Source organism: Rhamphochromis sp. 'chilingali' (genome assembly GCF_963969265.1).
Source record: "Rhamphochromis sp. 'chilingali' genome assembly, chromosome: 9".
NCBI classification, from domain to species: Eukaryota; Metazoa; Chordata; class Actinopteri; order Cichliformes; family Cichlidae; genus Rhamphochromis; species Rhamphochromis sp. 'chilingali'.
In genome coordinates this window covers 28,697,038-28,717,979 of record NC_137936.1, presented here as the reverse complement: position 1 = coordinate 28,717,979, position 20,942 = coordinate 28,697,038, and the positions used below count along the sequence as shown (strand labels likewise).

Sequence of the window (20,942 nt, the reverse complement as noted above, 5' to 3'; positions counted from 1 at the left end):
GTTTTTTGTTTTTTTTACATTTTATTGTATTAATCAGTGCTACCTCTTTCCAGCCTTATGCCTGTCCAGTTTTTACAAGGCTTCAGTCCAAAACTAACAGGTAAAGTTAAAACCTGACCTAGTTAGATAAGTTAGTAAGTTAGATAACCCTTTGTTAATTTGGTATTAAGATAAAGTTAAGATCAAATTATTTCAACTGATCATTTTTTTTTTCATTCAACTGCCAAGTTTTCTATAAATTACTGTCAGTTTAGGAAGTTTAAGCTGACTCCCGAAAGGCTGATTCTGTTCATCTGGACTTCAGTGGGAGAAACATTTTGTCACTCATCCAAGTGACTTCTTCTAAGTGCGTTTTCAGTTTCTCCAACTGAAAACGCTACATCCAGATGAACAGAAACAACCTTCTGGGATTTATTTACCTGGCTGATTGAGCATGCATCAACACATTTAAAGATGACTGTTAAAGTAGAATATATTAAAAAAAAAAAAAAAAAAAAAAAAAAAAAAAAACACACAGTTCCTTGTTACTTCGTATGAAAAACAAATATCCTTTTTGCACAAAGGTGCAGACTCGTTTTTTCTGAGAAAATAAAACTTTAAGGGGTTCGAACACAGGCAGAAATGACTTTATAACAAAATAATTTTTCAGTGTAAACCTTCAAAAAACAAACTACAACAGTGTCGAGTAGGGCTGCTTCACACTGTTTTCACACACTGTTCTGCCCCTTGACCCTGTTTTAACGCTCCAATAGTTTAATGACTGCAGCAGTCTTACCCCGGCTGAATTACAAGGTCAACAACACAAAACACAAAAAAATATTTTTCAACACAAGCACATATTTTGAAATTATGAATATTTCACCCAGAGGAGAACAGTTTGTGCTAAGAAAAAAATCCAGAGGAATCAACATCCATGATTTCTTGAGACAATTTAAAATAATTACTGACCTCACCAGATGAAGTTTAACTAAAGACACATGACTCAAATCTGCAAAAAACACACCAACAAGTCTCTCATGAAAATGAGTGAGAATACAAAGTTTTCTCAAACAGGACAAGGTGGCATTTTATTTAGTTATTTACTTACTCATGTTAACTTCAACATTCTTCAGTTACTGGGTAGTTTCTTCATTTTTTTGCTGAAATTCAGCTCTGGGTTTTTGTAAGGTTGCAGGCTAAATGCAGAACATCTGTTTCCTGTTACTGTCAGTGCTATAAGTGCCAATACATCAACAAAATGTTTGCTGAAGTACTTAAAGCACTTTTGTATAAACCAAACAACTCCTTAAAAATTTGGAATACCAGTAATCTGAATAAGTCAGTTCACATCAATATCACCTGAAGTATTTCAAACTATAGTAAATCTGCTGCTGTGTTTTTGTAGGAAAGAAGATTTGCTAAACTATCAAGTGAACATATGACTTAAAGACTTTTAGCCCCAGTGCGTATTTAAACTATACCATTTTTTTCTTTTATATGAAAACAGATGCACTAATTTTATTGATTTGGTTTTAGATTTGTTGATTTATTTATTTATTTTAAACTTAAAATTGAACACCACATTTTGTAGTGACTCCTACACATGGTGACTCAGTGCTGACAGGGTGTATCCAGGGTTTGCCCGCATTTCCAGCAGCAGTAATGATGAGGATGCCATGCTTGTCCGTCCTTCGCCGTGAGAAAAGACTGGCTGAAAATCAGCTGGAGAAACGGAACAGGAGGGGGGATGAGAATGATGTGAGAGAGGACACAAAAAATAAAAACAAAAATATTATTCTGATAAAACAAATTATATCTGTGGTGTTGCGTAGAGTTGGTAGACTCATTTCCATTTTTATGCAGTCATTTATTCTCATCTGGGTTTAAAACTTTTAGTTCATTATTAAATCCACATAAGAATAAGCTATGTATATACAAAAATACTTTAAAGCTTTGTATTATTATCTACTATAACCTATAACAGGGCCTTTTATTGTTATTTACCATTTAAATAATTTGTAATAAATGTAATAAAAAAGGAGCTAAAACATATTTTTATTATTAACAAAACAGAAGAACTGTATACAGGCTGTCTGAAAAAAGATGCATTTTGAAACTATGACATCACCCATTGTTTTTAAAGTCTAGGCTTCTGTTGTGACTGTTGACATCTAACCTTTTTGAAACGGATGACATGACTGAAACCCCCCCCCCCCCCCCAAAGATGCTGCAGACTCATGCATTAGCATCTAGCAGGTCACAAGGGAGGCTGGCACTCAAGCCTGTCTTACTTTATTCTCCTTATCATCACCATTTTAAACAAATGGCCCGGCATACTTTACTAAATTAATATCATGCACGTTTTATGATAGTTTAAAGTAGCACTTCAGTCCATCAGGAAAGTGTTTGCAGTGGTTGTGGATGGATGACACTGCCACATAGAGCTGTCTTTTCATACTCAAATGCAAAGGCATAATAAAAGATGGACTTAGCGAAAAAGCCAAGAGCTTGCATTCTGTGTAATGGCCACCAGGGGGTGTTTGTAAAAAGACTTCTCGTACGATAGAAACCTGTGAGGAAAACAGCCTTTGTCCTGACCTCTGTGAAAGTCCTTCTAATGTGCTAGTGGGCTCAGTAACTCACTTTATTTTTTTATTCAGTATGACCTAAAGTCATTTTGTAAATTTGGTTCATTCTCAGAGTCAGAAAGAGGGATTATAAAGTGCATGCTCAAGCAAAAATCAAAGTTAAAGAGGTTTAAATGTGACAGCAGTTAGTATTTTATGGTAGTTCCTCTCACATGAAAACCTTATTTACAGTGTGTGATAAACTAAATTATTGCTATGTGATGACTTAACAGTAGTATATGGTATTGTTTTGTTTCAGATTTTCTGATTTCATGAAGTTCAGACTGCAAACAGATCACCAACACTTACTGATCAGCAATAACTACAGGGAGTGAAGCCTCACCTCGTCGCAGCCCGAGCACCGTGGCCACTGTGTCTGACAATAGTGTCGTCCGCAGAACAGCTTCTGATTGGACCAGAAGTAGACCAGGTCAGCCAACATCTGGCCGCACTCTGAACATACAAAGCACTTGGGATGCCACAGGGCAGCGTGGTAACCTGCACGCTCTGCATATACTGCAGGACTGTCCTTGGTAACTTCACCTTGGCAGCCGGTGCAATGCTAGAGGACAGAAAACTGTGTGAGAGGTCAAGTACGAAATTAGTGAAACAAATGTAGAGTCTCCTGATCCACAAGAACTTTGGTTTAAATCAAAACAGAAAATTCCCTCCACAGGGAATCTAGAAGGATTTCTGGATCCCGATCAGTTTAAAAGATGACATAAATCTCCACCTCACTAATCAACCAATCACATGACTTCCCCAGGTAGAACAGGTAAATATACATCTGATCTCAGTTCTTTGAGCACACATGGTAGATGCAACTTTGGCACGATTTTGCCGTTGCAACACGTGAAAGTAAAAAACAAGCATGCTGTTCTGTTCTCACTGAAATTTGATAGAAAAATAGAAATATTTTCAGTAGAAACACAGAAACAGGTTTTAATTAGAACTAGAGATGGCACGATACCACTTTTTTATGTCCGATACCGATACCGATATCATAAATTTGGATATCTGTCGATACCGATATGAATCCGATATAGTGTTTTTTAATCAACAAAACTGTTTTTTAAATATCTTGCTGCATTTTGTATAAGTTCATACTCAAGTTTAAAACAACAACTACACTAAAGCTATTCTGTTATACCTGTATGCAAAAGAGAATATTTCATAGTTCAGCAATACTGATCAATCTAATAAACTTAAACCTACACCATCCTCCCTATTCTGGTATTTTAAAGAGTACTTAGCATAAATATTAAGCAACCTAACTAATAGGGTTCCAACTCCCAGCAACAACAAAAATAAATAAATAAAAAATAGGGAACCACCCCTCACACTCCACCTCATGATGCTTAATCGACGTAATCAACCTTAATTTGATGCAGTGTGAAAAAAAATGCACAGAAATCAATTATTTTTCAAGAAATATTAAATAGATTCAACAGCTTTCTTCAACAAAATTGCAGACTGCACAGATGGTACCTTCCCAAAGGAAAAAGTACTATAGCTTACTAGGGTATATTAGACTTAATAGTTACTATATACAGTAATTGACTTCTATTCATTTTACATCAAATTAAAACTTTGGGTGTCAGATAATTAATTATTAAAAACAAGACATTTTAAATGAGAATAAGAAAGAAAAGTATGTCTTTGTGCCCTCTTTTCCCTGTTAATGCCCTATTGGCCCCCCTGGCTAAACTTTGCTAGATCCGCCCCTGCACAGTTACCAGCTACGTAGAAAAAGATCCTCGAGTAGAAAGTAATATTAAATACATTCTAACAACAGCTGATCAAGCTTAAATGTGCTGCTGTTGTTCAGCTGCTGGTTTCCTCTTTCTGGTGCAAAGTGGGCCAAAAGCAAACAAGAGACACGGACTCGCGACAGAAAAGCCGATCAGCTGATCGTTGATCAGTTTCATGATTGAAGTAGCAGCAAGAAGAGGCAGTCGCTTGTTAAGCTTAACGCAGGAATGCTTTACAAACATTCAGAGATGGACTTACACACTTGCTTTACTTCTCTCGGGGATAACTTTGTCGGAGATGAAATGCCGGGTAGCTAGCGAAGCTCCACATGCTATCCAGAGCACCGACAGGTCCCGCATGCCACAGCCGCTCTATCACGTGATGCATACTGCTCCGACGTGCTAACGTTCTGAGGTGAGTTACGGCGTGTTGCAAGTTTTCTGAGGTGCTTTCGTGATATTTAATGGATCGGATTACATTACATTTTTTATTTTTCTCCGATATCCGATCCAGTAATTTAGGTCAGTATCGGACCGATACCGATACGTAATATCGGATCGGTCCATCTCTAATTAGAACCAGTATTGCAAACAAGACTACAAATCTTTCTTTAGTGAAATAAAGGGAGCAATAGTCGACCAAAGAGTCCCAAAAATAGGCATAACTGGGCAGCGTTGGCAACATTAAGTGTTTCAAGTCAAACTAAAACCACATTTAGTCATCCAATTTTGCAGTTTTTTGTTGTTACAAGAAAGAAGAGCTGGCTGGAGGAACACGGTGAAGTTAGTGTTTGATTGAAAGGGGGCGTGATGCCCCTGTGCTGTTGTTACACCACACTGAAACAAAGCAAACAAACTTGCCCTACATGTCATGAGCAGACAGCATGTTAGCGGTACTGATCGTGAAATAAGACCTGAGAAGTTGGATAAGGAGACTTCAGCAGGCTGTTGTGCAGAGTCTGTCTGTGAGCTCAGTAACACTTTCTGCTCTTACTGTTGTTGTGACTGTATTTGATTGGTTTGATGTGAATTCGATTTCCTATGTACAATTAAAAGGTTGTATCATGAAACAAAAAAAACCCTAATCATTAATCGAAGCTTTCTCTCTTTTCCTTCGTATTGACAGATCTGCAGCTGGTAACAGCTGGTGATTAAAGCATCCAGGGTCATACACCCACTTACATATTCAGTCTTGTTGTTGTATTCTGTCCCATTTGTGGGGGATGCGACACTGCTGTTAGATGAACCGTGATCCTGATGCTGAGGAGCATCCTTCTTATTGCTGCTGCTGTGTTCCTTCACCTCCTTTGCTGTCCTCTGAATGGCTGCTTCCCTCAAAGCTTCACCCTCACCGGGTAAGGCCACCTCTCCTACTCCCAACACTTCCTGTTTGTACTGCTTCACAAACAGCAGCATGGAGGAAATCTGCAGGAAGAATGACTCCATCATGAAAGTGATTAGCCAACTTTTAATCTTTTGATTATAGGTGGAATGATTACATACTGCTCAGGTTATTGATAATCATGTGTGTTGAACTAGTCACGGCAGAGTAATTTACCTCCTCCTCACTGGCCAGGCTCTGACACTTCATGGGGTCCTGATCGTAGGCGGGGAGCTGGATGAGGAGCTGCCTGCGTCGCTCCAGCGCTCCAACAGTCCCTGAGACTGGCCTCTGACTCTCTGGGAGGAGCTCCATGTACTGCATGGCCTTCAACAGATGATGCAGTTTTCACAAATTCAATCTCTCGATCTTTTCCCACTGCTGAAACCTGAGCTTATCTAACACATTTTAAGCCGTCATCGGACTCTCCCGATGTCGTCACTGACACATCTGTGGGTTGTCAGATTACTTCACCAGAGTGAAGCAGTGACTAAAAGTGTGGTAGTGGGTTGGAAAACGCAAACAAACAAAAAGTGAGGGATGAACCAAACGAGATGTTCAAGGTTTTTAGAGGCACATCTGGAAAACAGTCCCCCAGTTGGATTTGGATCTGCCTCTACAAGTTCAACCGCAGTAACGTCTGTCATCTTCATAATTATAGGCTGGGAAGCCTGAAACATACTTGAGTCAGGTTTTAATGGGACAGTTCATATTCTTCATACAGGAAGAGCAGCACCAACTGAGGTAAATCTGAACTAAAGTGTCCTGAGTGAATAAATAAAGGAAGAAGTTTGAGTTGTTAACTTGATGATGAAAATAAAATGTAATTTCATGCATGAATTTTTCTTGAGTTTTCAGGGTCCTGGATTGGTGACCCAGTGTTTGTGTTTTTAATTCAAGTTTTACTCTTTGAATTATGGTTTTCTGTCATATTATATCCATTGTTCCTGGTTTCTAGGGTTCTGTTCTGTTTCTGCACCTTGCCTCGTGTTTCCATGTCTCAGTATCTAGTCTGCATCACCATGAATGTCTTGTGCTTCCTGTTTTATTGTGATAATCCCGTTCAGTGTGTTGAGTAGCATGGATGGCTCAGTAGGTAAAGTGGTTGCCCCATGATTAGAAAGTCGGGGACTCAAATCCACTGAACGGCTACCCTGAAGTACCCCTGAACAAGGTACCGTCCCTACACACTGCTCCCTAGGCGCTCGTGTCTGCCCACTGGGTGAATGGGGCAGCCCATAGGAGTAATTAGTCCCTATGGGGACATACACATTATTATTATTATGAGTTTTGCTTCTCTGTGTCCTGTTATGTCAGATTCGTCCCAGCTGTGTTCCCGATCCTCTCATTGTCCTACTTGTGTATTTAAGCTCTGCGTCTTCCTTGTTCTTTGCTGGTTCATCTGTACGTCTTCCCGTTCTTCATCCCCTACATTTCATCTGTGGTGTTTCCATGTCTCCGTTTCCTCATTCCCAGTTTCAGGTTTGTTCATATTACTACTACAGCTGTTTGATGGGGTATTTCTTTGGCTATTTGCATTGTCCATTTATTCCAGAGCTGTGCTTGAACAGGTAGCTGGAAGCAATAGCTGTATGCAACAGCTGAGCTAAATAATATCGCTAAAATGGAGCTCTTTACCGTGTTTGTGGTTTTGGTCCTGTTAGGTTATTTTAATGTATCTATCTGAAAAATATCCTGTGGTATCCAAAATCCATCCACTATTTTTAAATGAAAGAATGAAAGAAAAAGAGAATCAGCAGCAGTCTCCTGCACTCCACAGTGAATCCTACCAGTTTCTGGTTGAGGCCGGCAGGAGCCCAGTCATATGTGGTGGTGTTGAAGGTCGGGTCTTTGCGTGACACCACCGGATTGGTGACAATCATTCGGTTTCTCTTGTACATGCGAAGGCCACCACCTCCTTTAATCTTCGCTGTCAAATGGGAGCAGGGCGAGTCTGCGAGCAGGCGTCCTATTCGCTGGTCGTCTTCAAGGTCATTTCCAGGAGCGTGGTCGACCGTGCTGCAGCCACACACTGTGCAGGCTTTTCTGGATAGAAGAAACACCAAAAAGGATAAGCGACGATTTAAATCCATTCTTGTCATTTTACGTTTTTGTTTTGTTTTTTGGCCAAATATTACTCTCTTTGGCTTGCTCAAATAAAAGCCGTTTGAATGCAAGACAAGAACATTTAACTTGTGTTTTTCCAGCTTGCCTGGTTATTTCTTCCATGTAGTCTGAAAACTTGGGAGTCTGGGCATGTGGTTTGACAGCCTACACCCATCTGGTGTTCAGTCACAAACATATTTAATATTTTTCTTCAAAAGGAATGAATGTGTAAGTAGTGAGGGAGCAGTGGTGAGACCACTAAAATTTTACATTTCCTGTACAGGAAAAAAATGAATTAAAAAAGGGGGGAACTGTACCTCCAAGTATGTGGCTGAAAACCAGAGCAGCTCTCCTTACATATGAGACAGATTGCTGCACGTCCTCCTCCTCCTGTACCTCCTGCAGTCTGCTTTATAGACATCTAAAGAGAGCACAACACATCACAACAGATAAAGGGCTGCACAATTAAGGCTGCACTTCTGGTCAAAGCATAGCATTACGATCTCGTGAGGTATATCTGTAATTTAAATATACTCATCATGGACATGGATGTCATGGTAATTATGCACATTTAATGATTTCTTTGAACTGTTCTTTCTCTAGGCTGGAATGACTGTACAGCACACACCTTTAATAACTTAAAAAGAAAACAAAAAAGAACTGAATGCACATGTTTGAAGTTAATTTAGATTTTTTTCTAATCTCAATTGAGTCAAAAGTATGTACATAGACTCAAATATCAAATATAACTATGGTTGACCACTTTACCTGGAATAACCGCATTCAGAGTTCATTTAAATATGTTGGTTTCTTGGCATGGACCTGGCTTTAAAAGCATAATCTACAAATTTTCAACAGGGTTAAGTTTTTGGGAAAATCATTAGGCAGAAGAGAACGGATGGATGGATTACTCAATCTATAAAAGGGTTTATGTTTTGAAGGGAGGAAGGTTCAGGGCTGAAGCAATCAGCTTCATGGGCTCATCCGGTTAGAATAAGAAAAGCAGCCATCTAATGCAGAATTATTTTCAGGGTACTCCTTTTATTCTCAAATAAATAAGGCAAAAAAGGAAGGAAACAAAGACACACATGGACTGCCAATGCTGAAAGAAAACAGATTCAAGTTACTCATTACCTTAACATTACATAAAATAAAAACCCAAACAGAACCTCACCTCAGCTGCCGCCCCGTGTGGAAGTGAGGAAAGAGTGAGCCAAAAGTGAATGCAGTCCTTATGTACTGTGTGACATATAATGTGTGACAGGTGAGTGCAATCAAGGACAAGCACCACACCCAATCAAAGGTGAGAGAACTAAACAAGGTGCATCTGGTGAAGTGAGTGGGTGTGCTGGGATGTGCTAAAAGGTGGGTCTCTACAACAGTTTACAAATTAAATGGAAGGATGGATGAACGAGTTTTCTCCCACTAAAGTCTAACGGACACTAAATGACATCGAGGGGAACTATTTTTCAACCACGACTAGAAGTCAATAAAAATCTTCCAGCTGGGCCCTGTTTCAGGAAGCCGGTTTAGAAAACTCAGAGTGAAAAACGATACGCAGGGTTGAGTAACCCCGAACTGTCCAACTCGGAATATTCGGTTTCAGAAAGGCTGATAACAATTAGTTCAGTCAACGCGGAGTTGCTTTAACCCCAAGTGAAGCGCGCGGACGAGGATACATAAAGCCCTGATAAGCGGAGCACAGATTAAGCGAGTCACCATGGAGACGGAGGGAAAGAAGGCGCGGTCAATGTATTTCACAGCGCTTGAGGCCGAAATTCTGATGGCAGCATATGCCGATAACATGCAAATTCCGCGGAAAAAAGTAACACAGCCACAGCTGCAAAAGAAAGGGAGCATGCATGGCAAAACATAGCCGACAGAGTCAATGCGTGAGTGTTAATCTAAACATTGATCTAGGGATTTCCACCCATTTAACACGTTATTTTATCATATGTTATTTTATTTGTTATTTTATACATTTTATTTTGTGATGTGATGTGAGCGCAGGTGCAACCCAACAGGCCCCAAACGTTCCTGGCAGCAAGTAAAAATGAAATATAAAAATATAGTCCAAACAGGTAAGGTGTAATTGTATTATGAGCCACAGTGCTTGGTCTGTTTGTCCCATGTAAATCAATTGCAGTTAGAGGCTACATTAATTTTCTTTCTGTAAGCACTTATTGAAATTATCTGAGCACATTACAAGTACATATTTGCTTACTCTGTATGCTCAAATGTGACCCGTTATAGCCAACAGAAAAAAAAGCGGAGGCCCGAAAAACAGGTGGGGGTCCTCCACCACCACCACTCACAGAGGCTGAGCAGTTGCCCTCAGCCAAAACAGTGGGCGCCCTGTGGCCGAAGGCATCTCTGCGGGGACATCCTCTGAGTCAATAACCCCGCAAGACACAAGTGCCTACATAAGGGGTAAATCCAAAATAATACATGATGTGCATACATCCTTTCTTCACAGTCACCTTTGCAGTGCGACACATTCATTTGATAAACTCTTTACCATAATGGATTATTTTGTAGTGAAGTTATTTTCCGACTGATTTTGCCTTCCCTCAGTCTTGGTTGTCTTTGAGAGCATAATGACAATGAAGTGTAAGGTGATTGGTATGTTTGTTAATTGCCATTTGGTCCCTTGTAAGTTATAAGTGACCTGTATAAACCTCATATTCTATCAGTTGATGGTGGTGGTGTACTGCATCTGGTGCAGCCTCCTGTTGAGCCAGACCAACATGCAGTTGTGAGTAATACTCCACAGATTATATGAGTTTACAGTAGAACAGCAATGTTGTCTATTTCTTTACTACAGGAAAATAATGAAGAAACATTGACAGCTGTTACAGAGAAGGAAGCAACAGAGACACTTTATGAGGTTTACATCTTTTAATACTTTGTGTACAGGAAATACAGGCGACCAATAAAGCCAGTTGAACAAAAAATCTGTTTATTCTTCTTTCAACATGTTGAGGTGATGGGTCAAAAGAAATGATTGTGACATATGGTGTCTCTGACTGCTCTTCCATCTTGTATGTCCGTGGGAGGGTCAGGATGTTCATGGTTTGGATCACTGCTGATGTCTGGTTCAGAAGGACAGTGTTCTCCTCTAATTGTGGCAATGTTGTGAAGAATCACACATGCCACAATAATGTCACATGCCCTTTCTGGGGTGACCCTGAGTCTTTGCAGGCACTGGAACCGGGCCTTAAGCATTCCGATAGTCATTTCAATTCTGGCTCTTGTCCTGCAATTAGCCAGATTATATCGCTGCTGTGGGCCCGGTTCAGGGTCAGGGTAAGGGGTAAGCAAATAGGGTAAACATGGATACCCCCTATCACCAAGCAAGTAGCCAGTGAACTCTCCTAAGACAGAAGGATACACTTCAGTTCAAATGTCCCTGAAGCAATTGGTCTTTATATATTTTAAAGTATTCTCAACTCACCATGTCCAAATTTTGTGCTCAGTGTACATTCACGGAATATTTGTGAGTCATGGACAGAGCCTGGCCGCTTGGCTTCCACATTTGTGATAATGTTGGCAGCATCATATATGATCTTCACAGTGCAGAGAACACAAATTAGCATCCATTACTATAATGAAATGATTTGTTAGTTTGAAATGCTACAGGGAACTATGTACCTGCACATTAATGCTGTGGAAAGACTTCCTGTTCACATAGTCTCCTTCATTTACTGAAGGAGCAATGATTGGAATGTGAGTGCCATCTGTACAGCCAATCACGCCTGGGAACCGTGAAAATAAATGTACAATTTAAGTAGTAGTTCAAGTATCACCACATCATAAATTAAGTTTTGGTCATCCTGATACCTGCAATTTTGTGGCATCCCTCTTTGATAAATCTTGTGGGTCTATGACCGGGGAACACCACAAACGAGTACAGGAGACGTTTCAGTGCAACTGTAACATTCCTGACTGCCCGACAGACTGTAGCCTTGGAAACGTGCTCAGCGTCACCAATATTATACAGAAAGCTCCCGTTTGCAAAAAACCGAAGTGCAATACAGATAATACGTAATGAACTGAGAGCATGTCCGCGATGTGTCACATGCGTAATATATGGCCTGAGGATGTTATTCACATAACTTATAGATTGTGCTGAGAAACGGTAACGTTCGCACAGAAAATCATCAGGAAATGATAAAATGTCCAAACGCGCTCTGATCACTCTCTCCCGGCGGTGAGCTCTGCGGAGAATTTGGGCTTCACGATCTACTGGCTCTTCAAGGAAGTGGCACGCCATGTCCGACACTTCCTACTGTCAGGTTTCCGACAAAGAGGCGGGGACAGTCAGGGTTAGTTGTAGTAAACCTGCTAGGGGGCAGGTTAGCTTCACGGCGTGTGTCGTCATAGTGACTCACTCAGGCTTCAGCTGAACTCGCTTTGTGAAACCGAAAACCCAGAGTTTTCGTTAACTCAGGGTATACTTACTCAGTTTTTCCACTAAACCGGCTTCCTGAAACAGGGCCCTGGTGCTGAACAAATTTTGGTTATTAGTCACTTTTAATAGTTTACTTGTCTGAATAACAGTAGGTCCTTGTTTTTTCTTTAATATGTAACACTCACTTTAAACAGATATGCTCATCTATGTACTATAGGGAGTGCAGAATTATTAGGCAAGTTGTATTTTTGAGGAATAAATTTATTATTGAACAACAACCATGTTCTCAATGAACCCAAAAAACTCATTAATATCAAAGCTGAATGTTTTTGGAAGTAGTTTTTAGTTTGTTTTTAGTTTTAGCTATTTTAGGGGGATATCTGTGCGTGCAGGTGACTATTACTGTGCATAATTATTAGGCAACTTAACAAAAAACAAATATATACCCATTTCAATTATTTATTTTTACCAGTGAAACCAATATAACATCTCCACATTCACAAATATACATTTCTGACATTCAAAAACAAAACAAAAACAAATCAGTGACCAATATAGCCACCTTTCTTTGCAAGGACACTCAAAAGCCTGCCATCCATGGATTCTGTCAGTGTTTTGATCTGTTCACCATCAACATGATGGAGCATTGTCCTGCATGAAAATCATGTTTTTCTTGAAGGATGCAGACTTCTTCCTGTACCACTGCTTGAAGAAGGTGTCTTCCAGAAACTGGCAGTAGGACTGGGAGTTGAGCTTGACTCCATCCTCAACCCGAAAAGGCCCCACAAGCTCATCTTTGATGATACCAGCCCAAACCAGTACTCCACCTCCACCTTGCTGGCGTCTGAGTCGGACTGGAGCTCTCTGCCCTTTACCAATCCAGCCACGGGCCCATCCATCTGGCCCATCAAGACTCACTCTCATTTCATCAGTCCATAAAACCTTAGAAAAACCAGTCTTGAGATATTTCTTGGCCCAGTCTTGACGTTTCAGCTTGTGTGTCTTGTTCAGTGGTGGTCGTCTTTCAGCCTTTCTTACCTTGGCCATGTCTCTGAGTATTGCACACCTTGTGCTTTTGGGCACTCCAGTGATGTTGCAGCTCTGAAATATGGCCAAACTGGTGGCAAGTGGCATCTTGGCAGCTGCACGCTTGACTTTTCTCAGTTCATGGGCAGTTATTTTGCGCCTTGGTTTTTCCACACGCTTCTTGCGACCCTGTTGACTATTTTGAATGAAACGCTTGATTGTTCGATGATCACGCTTCAGAAGCTTTGCAATTTTGAGACTGCTGCATCCCTCTGCAAGATATCTCACTATTTTTGACTTTTCTGAGCCTGTCAAGTCCTTCTTTTGACCCATTTTGCCAAAGGAAAGGAAGTTGCCTAATAATTATGCACACCTGATATAGGGTGTTGATGTCATTAGACCACACCCCTTCTCATTACAGAGATGCACATCACCTAATATGCTTAATTGGTAGTAGGCTTTCGAGCCTATACAGCTTGGAGTAAGACAACATGCATGAAGAGGATGATGTGGACAAAATACTCATTTGCCTAATAATTCTGCACTCCCTGTATGTTTGGAAATTAGCCTCGCTTTATACACATTAAGACTTTTTAAGACTTCTACAGCTGCCATCACTATACAAATAAGCTGCACAAATGAATGTAAACCATTGGAAAGCATTGGTATTGTGCCATTGTGTGTTATTCGCCCTGAGTATAACTGGCTTGAAACACAGATAGCTCAACCAGCTCTGCAGGTAGTCAGTTTTCCAAATACACATATTTTAATTTGCTGATGGCATTTTTTTTCAATTGTAAGTACATGTCTCATGTGATTCTTCATTTTCTTCTTTACTCTTTTTTTACAATAATGTAAGTGAATGCCTGATTGACAAAATAATCATAACTAGGTTTTTCTGTAATGTTTAGCCCACTTCCTCTGCTAATGAGGACTGTTAGATGTGGAAAGTATGTGAGTCCTGACTGAAGAAAGAAATGCAAACAAAAAGTCCAAGTCATTAGAGACTCGTGTCACGCAGAGAAGACAGACGAGATACGGGGAATTAGACAACATTTCCAGACAGTTTGACTGTGGTGATGATGAGTACGATGATGGTGTGTGAGGAAGCACTGGGCGAGACAGAAGACGTGTTTTGTTTTTTTCCCCAAACATTTCTCAGTGGGTGTGGGAGGAAGAAAAGGGAGTGAACACCACACACACACACACACACACACACACACACACACACACACACACACACACACACACACACACACACACACACACACACACACAGGATGGATGATCTCATCGTACCACCCAGTGACTTCATCGTCACTGTCCTGACAAACACAGCAGATTCCCCCCTTTGCTGCTCTTTATCCTGTTTACTCTGTTAGCATTGCGTACATTAGTTACAATGAAAACACATTTTTTTGGACTTGTTAAGGTTACTTGATTAGTTTTCTGGAGAAATTTAAAAGAGAACAAAGTTTGTGCGTCTATCATGACTTAAAACAACCACCTGTTATAGTGTGAGTAAACAAGAGGCAACTCACTAACTCGGTTCTCACGAGAATACAGAGAAACGGAGCTGAAGTGTTTCTGGATTCGCAGCTGGGAGGGTGCGGGAATTTGGGGCAAGTTTAGGTGGAGAACTGGCAAATTTAGCCCACTTTGACCAACCTTAGACTATGCGTGGTGACCTTCAGCTGTCCAGGATACAGTTACAGCACCGGGGCTTTGCCTAATGCAAGTATTTTATTCTGGCTTGCCAGAGTATTAAAAGAGCAAACTGTTTTGGCTTTCTGGCTTGTTAGGCATTTAGTTGTTATAGCAAACAGCTAGCTTTTATGTCACTACTGACAGCTAAACAAAGAGCAACATGTGAGTGATGGCAGACTGTTTCTAAAGGCTTTGGCAGGAAATCTGAAGACTGTGCTGCTGAAACAACCTGCTGCTATTTGTCTGGACTGTCCACCTATCCATCTGTCAGCAGGCATTAGCTCTCCCATCCCTCCTAAAAGGCATTCGCTCACGTAACATTGCTGAATACATGCAGAGACACACACATTCGAACAAGATATAGACATACAAACTAAAACCTCTGCTCCATTCAAGTTTTCCAGCCTTTTAACCTTGCAGCAAGGTCATTTCTCTGTTTTTACTCCCATCCACACAGCTTAAGTGAGGATACAGGCGTCTTCCAACCAACAAAAAAAAATGCTAAGAAGGAATTTGCCAAACAAAATGAAATTGGGTTAAAAAGTGAAAGATGATGACATTAAAAAGAAAAGAGGTTTCTTTGGGTTTAAATGTAGAAGGACACTTATCGTCTTTAAAAACCTTTGAACATCCATGAATCTCTGAAGCTCTGAGTTTTGGCATTAAAACGTTCATCTAACTCTAGGAAAGAAGGCAAACATGTTAGTAATAACAGGGTTCCTTTTCAGGCAGAGTGATGAATCTGATGCCACCAGCGAGGTGTAAAGACAGAGACGGAGAGTGTGTTTAAGTGTGTTTGACTGTGAAGCGACTGGTGATTGGTGCGTGTTGAAAAGGTCACAGCTGAAATAGAAACAGCTGAAGAAGAAAAAGACTTCATTAAATCCCCTTGGAGTACACTGACTGGCTCACTGTGTTTATTGTTGAGTAATGAGTGAACATCAGTCACCAGGAGGTCAGAGTGAAGCACCTCACTGAGGTTTGAGGTTTGAGTCGAACGCAGCTTTAATAAAGGGAAATTTCACCAAAGAAGGCAGTGTGATTTCTGTCTTCCTGTAGAAAGCCAGTTTGTCAGATGTTTGTTTGAAGAATTTTTACTAATGAGTCATAGTCAGAGCAGACGTTACTCAAAAGCTCCTTCAAAAAGAAAATAAACAAGCAGATCATGCAGTATTTTTCTTTTTGAATGGAGGTTTTTCTGTACTTCCAGAAATGCCTTTTTATGACTATTAACTTATTTTTAAGATATTTTCTCCACGTGCTTTGGAACAATTGACCGTATATGATCGGATTTGGGGAGTTTCCTTGCCATAGATGCAAAATGTTAATTTGATCATCTCCGAGCCACCTTTTGCCCTCAGATTGCACCTGGATCTTTGGAAAACTTTAGTCTTTGGGATGTTTTTAGTTTTGTTAGTCTTTAAGAAGCAGCTAGACAAGCAAAAGCCCACAAACTGGGAACAGCTTGGAGCACCAGTAAGACAGGAATGGGTGGCCATCAATCAGAATTTACATTTGTCTTGTGGAATGCTTATGATTTTTTTCACTACATCATAGAAACATGTAAAAAATATGATGTAAATAAAAACTGAAGTGTATGAAACACAAGAAGTCACACACTTTACATTCGAAGCATGTTTCTCGTCTCACTTCTGTTTGTCCTTCTGTGCAGAATATGATGAGTGATGTGTGAACTGTGCACAGGATTCAACACTGTTTTATCACAGTGACTGAAGCTTCTCAGCACATCCACTGAGAGTAGTTTCTATGAATATACCTGCTCGTGAGTAGTAGAAAGCTTTCTTCTTTTCATTATCTATTGTTACTTTTCAGCTTTTATTTGCTGTTTTGTTAGGTCTTGGAGAACCATATTCAATTTCAAGAATGTTAACTGCACTTAGAGAACATGTCTGGCATTAGGACTTGAAGGCTAATGTCTCACGTTTCATGTAAAAACACCAAGAAACTCGATAATAATACAAAACCGAAGATCATCATAAAAACAACACCAAGTGAGATCCAGTATCACGGGAACTAAGATTCACACTATACTTGAAATAATAAAAGAATCAAAACAGGAAATCTCAAACTCAACTGGTCAAATCATCAAAAACTTCAATAGAACAGCAGCGAAGAGATAAACGAAAATAAACATAATAAACAAAAATCCAAAAGCTGCAGGGAACAAAATCAGGCGCCACGACACACTTCAACAATCTCATGTGCCTTAGAACAAGACAGACCAACAAATCTATCTCAACACAACACACAACACATACAAGCACAGTCTTTATCGGCAAAACAAACAGTACAGTAATTAGAATAAGTTTATTTTTTAACAAACCTCACTCTGCTGCAGGGCAAAGGGATCAAAGTGCAAATTTGAATCTAATAATAAAAGTCCTGATCCATTATAGAGTTAACACAGACCCAGACAATTTCTAACATTCACAATTATTACAGCTGATGACAGGAGGAAGCTGTAGCAACCAGACAAAACTGTTTTGTTTGAGCTACCATGAACCCTTAAATTACCGGCTTATTGAACATGTTATGAATTGTCTTCATTTACTTATATGCATATAAGCATGCATATATGCAGCATACTAACCTTTGTCTCCAGTTAGTTTGGACACCAGTCATACTGACTACATATTTTGGCAGCTTTATTCTTACCTCTGTTCATGACAACAAAAAATACTGAACAGTGTTATAAGCTGAGGAGAAAGCTTCCTTTTTCTGAGGAAAACGTGTGGCCGTTCTATATTTAGGAGTCAGATAAGGCGGGTATGTTGTAGGTGGGTACACTTGGCTGAGCTTCACGAGTAATGTCAAACACGTTGGCTATGTGAAGTGGAAACTACAGGAAATGCTGTGAGATAAGAGGCTGGAGGTCACAGAGGGGCAGCATCTTGACTTTGAATCAGAGCTTTGGCACATGGCATCCTCTGCATTTCCTGCTGCTCTCCATTTAAGACAAAATTGGACAAAAATGCCACGAGTGAGCTGCTGTTTCCAGCTGTGTCACAGTCTCCGGTTACTATTTAAGAGTAAACAGTGGCCTGAAGGAGGAAAAGGCTGGATAGGATAGTGGAGACCACAGGGAACTTTTATTTTTACCTGTAGTATACATATTTAAATCGGTTGCTGTTGGTGACTGTGTTTTGGGGATTTGTATTATTTAGTTTATAGTTTTGCAACATTTCCTGCTTTCAGTCATGAGATTGTGGATTCATCATTTTTATTTTTAAACTTTTACTGCAACAAAAGTGATCATTTTATGGCAACCTTTCTTTTTCTTTGTAACCTCAATATTCATAATATGAAGCTTTTTGGGGGGCGGGGGGGAGTTAACAACATGTAACAAAAGAATAACGAGAGGGGTGCACACTGCAGGTTATTTCAATGCTGGTGATGGCGGTTTTTCCAGCTCGGGGGTATAAAGACAGGGCTCACGCCACAAACAGGTGACGCTGATCTGTCAGGTTATCATCCTCGGACTGATGTGACCTCTGGACAAACAGCCAGAGGCCGAATTACAGGAGGGATCTGTGGGAAACAAAGTGCCGCCAGCACAGACCCAGCAGGCAGATCAGGACCTCGTGGTCATGGATTACCTTCGCTGACTGAAATAGAAACCTCCAGCTGTTAGACTCAGACTGCAGAGAGATGTGTCCAAACTGACTTTAGCCTACAGCACTTATAAACATGACCAGAACTGATCACAGTGACTAAAGCTTGCAGAAAGCTCGACTCAAGCTGGACTTCTGTTTTTATTTGTTTGGAGGTTCTTCCTCATTGGGTCAGATCAGGACATCGGATGTAATAATGTAATCTGAAATCAGAAATCAAATTGCTGTAAAGTGTGTTAAGTGTGTGTAAGCTCAAAGTGTGTACGTGGCCCATTATTCATTTAAAGTTAGAGGGTGCCATCACTGAGTTCAGCATTACAAAACTGAGTGCAGTGTGGTTGTGTTAGATTCACTAATGCTGCTTTCCAGCTTACTATGATCACAATTACTATTATTACTATGATTACTATTATTAAAATGTTTTCAGCTTCTACAAGAGTCACTTTGCATGACACAGAGCTCAGAATAATCCTTATTTATATCACACTATCTTATTCTCTCTTATTCATTACCTGTCCATCTCCTTTTAAACCATCAAACTCATTTCTCTGTTTTTCTGCATGATAAAGAAACACTGCTGTATTAAATGAAAGAAATCTGCCAGAATTTAATTGCAGTAAATTGTAAGAAATAAATGTGTAAAATTACAGAGAAAGCTCTGGTAGCTCAGACTGTCCTGTAATTATAAGAAACGTCTTAAAAATCAATTGCTTAATTACTCTTGGTGTAGTATGAATGGCAGAGGAGGAGGTTTTTATCAGCAGGAAAAGCTGTAAAACGTATGAAAATACAGTTAAAAGACTAAGTCTATGTCCTCTGTTATATTTTCCAAAGATGTGCTGAATTGGAATGTTTCCTGACTGGATTTTGGCCCCTGGGCCTCATGTTTGACATCCCTATTTTAAAGCAACTTTCTTCTGATTGGTTGCTCCTCAGGTATACCTGAGATGACCATATTAAGGACACCTGTCTTTATCTGATGTCATACAGATCCAAGTCTAGAATGAAACAGTCTGAAGTCTCGGCTTTTGCTCACAGGAATTACTCACACGCACACTGACCTCATTATGTGAAACTTTGTGTTTAATGTGAGCATACACCACTGCAACTGCATATAATCACAGGAAAGAAAGAAAAGCAGGATAGGTTACCTTTAAATGAACATCATACAACTCAGATGACACTTGATTTTCTGTATAGCTAAATAAAATAAAACCTCTCTCAGACAAAAATTCGTGATCTTGAACACTGATGAATGAATGTTGAAGAAATGTGAGATTCTTCTGAGGCTTGAATGTAAAACATCCACACTCATAGCTGACAGAGATTTCAAACCTCTAAATGTCAGGAAAGCTCACTTAGGCACATCACAGAGTTCCTTCTGACCTTACACTGATGTGATGTGCCACACCAGCAAGTGACCCTCTGACCCACTGACCTCCACATCTGGAAATATCTGTGAGCAACAATCTGTACTGATGCAGATGTTTTTACCTTCTCCATGGCTGAGTTCACGTCCATGTAGTCCAACGTCCGTCGGCGAGCTGTCTCCTTGGCTCCTCGACTCCGTCTGCCGCCGCTCTTCCAGAACAATGAGACTTTAAATTCCTCTCCCGTTGACCGCACTTCCTCACTCTCCGCCCACAGTCGGTTCTGCTGCCACTCTGCTCCGCCGGCCCTCCACAGCTCACAGCAATTTAACCGTCCACACCTTCATCAGCCCTCCTTTCTTTGTCCTCTGCTTTTACATTTCTCTCTTCTCTACACTCAGCAAGATTAAAACTGACCTTTCTCCTCTTCAGCTGTAAACTCCTGCTTTTACTTTTCCATTCAGCGTATTCCCCCCACTCTTCCCTCCTGATCTGTGTGGTTGCCAGCTCTGCTTCTCCACCCTCTGCAACATAAACTGAGCAGGTTTCTTCACCTCTTGATTTTGTTACAACACGCAAGGGGGGAAACTGGGTTGTTTTTTGTTTGTTTTTTCCTGCAAAATTTCTAATCTTCCAGTTTTACAGTCTGCTAAGTGGGGAATTCACACTGCTGTGCTAAATTTTGCAGGCACTTGCAGTGTTGACTGTTCCAACCACAGCTGCATTGTCCCTAATCACAGCTGCTCTCTGCTGCAGAACAGCACACTGTTGGGACTAACTGGATCAGTGAGGCCTGACTGAACTGTTTGTGTTTTTAATCTCAGACAAAGACTGAGAGGGAGTCCCTGCTCACACTCCTCCAGCCAATCAGAGTCACCCTGTAAAACTTCTCAGCCAGTAGGAATGGCTGAATTTCCTCCTCCTCCTCCTCCTTTTCTGCATTTTCAGTGTG

General features: G+C 40.4%; 1 protein-coding gene across 2 annotated transcripts; it reads right to left on the bottom strand.

The window, feature by feature from the left end:
- Nucleotides 1-497: 497 nt before the first annotated feature.
- On the bottom strand, nucleotides 498-20,773 carry lmcd1 (LIM and cysteine-rich domains 1). 2 transcript variants are annotated; one of them, XM_080892693.1, is made up of 7 exons: nucleotides 20,115-20,773; nucleotides 8,162-8,265; nucleotides 7,529-7,784; nucleotides 5,916-6,065; nucleotides 5,540-5,782; nucleotides 2,950-3,168; nucleotides 498-1,701 (listed from the first exon to the last, which is right to left on the bottom strand). In XM_080892693.1, the coding sequence occupies exons 1-7, from the start codon at nucleotides 20,139-20,141 to the stop codon at nucleotides 1,591-1,593; spliced, it is 1,110 nt and encodes a 369-aa protein (XP_080748819.1). In that variant the 5' UTR covers nucleotides 20,142-20,773; the 3' UTR covers nucleotides 498-1,590. The 2 variants fall into 2 exon arrangements, with proteins under 2 accessions (XP_080748819.1, XP_080748820.1); XM_080892694.1 differs by lacking the exon at nucleotides 20,115-20,773 and adding an exon at nucleotides 9,019-9,030.
- Nucleotides 20,774-20,942: the final 169 nt, after the last annotated feature.

Excerpts from the sequence above, each read along its gene's own strand:
- lmcd1 (XM_080892693.1), bottom strand. The coding sequence starts at position 20,141 with ATGGACGTGAACTCAGCCATGGAGAAG. Across the intron at positions 6,066-7,528 it reads CCGGCCTCAACCAGAAACTG|GCCATGCAGTACATGGAGCT; the intron begins GTAGGATTCACT and ends CATCTGTTGAAG. Across the intron at positions 3,169-5,539 it reads ACAACAACAAGACTGAATAT|CATTGCACCGGCTGCCAAGG; the intron begins GTAAGTGGGTGT and ends TCTGTCCTCTAG.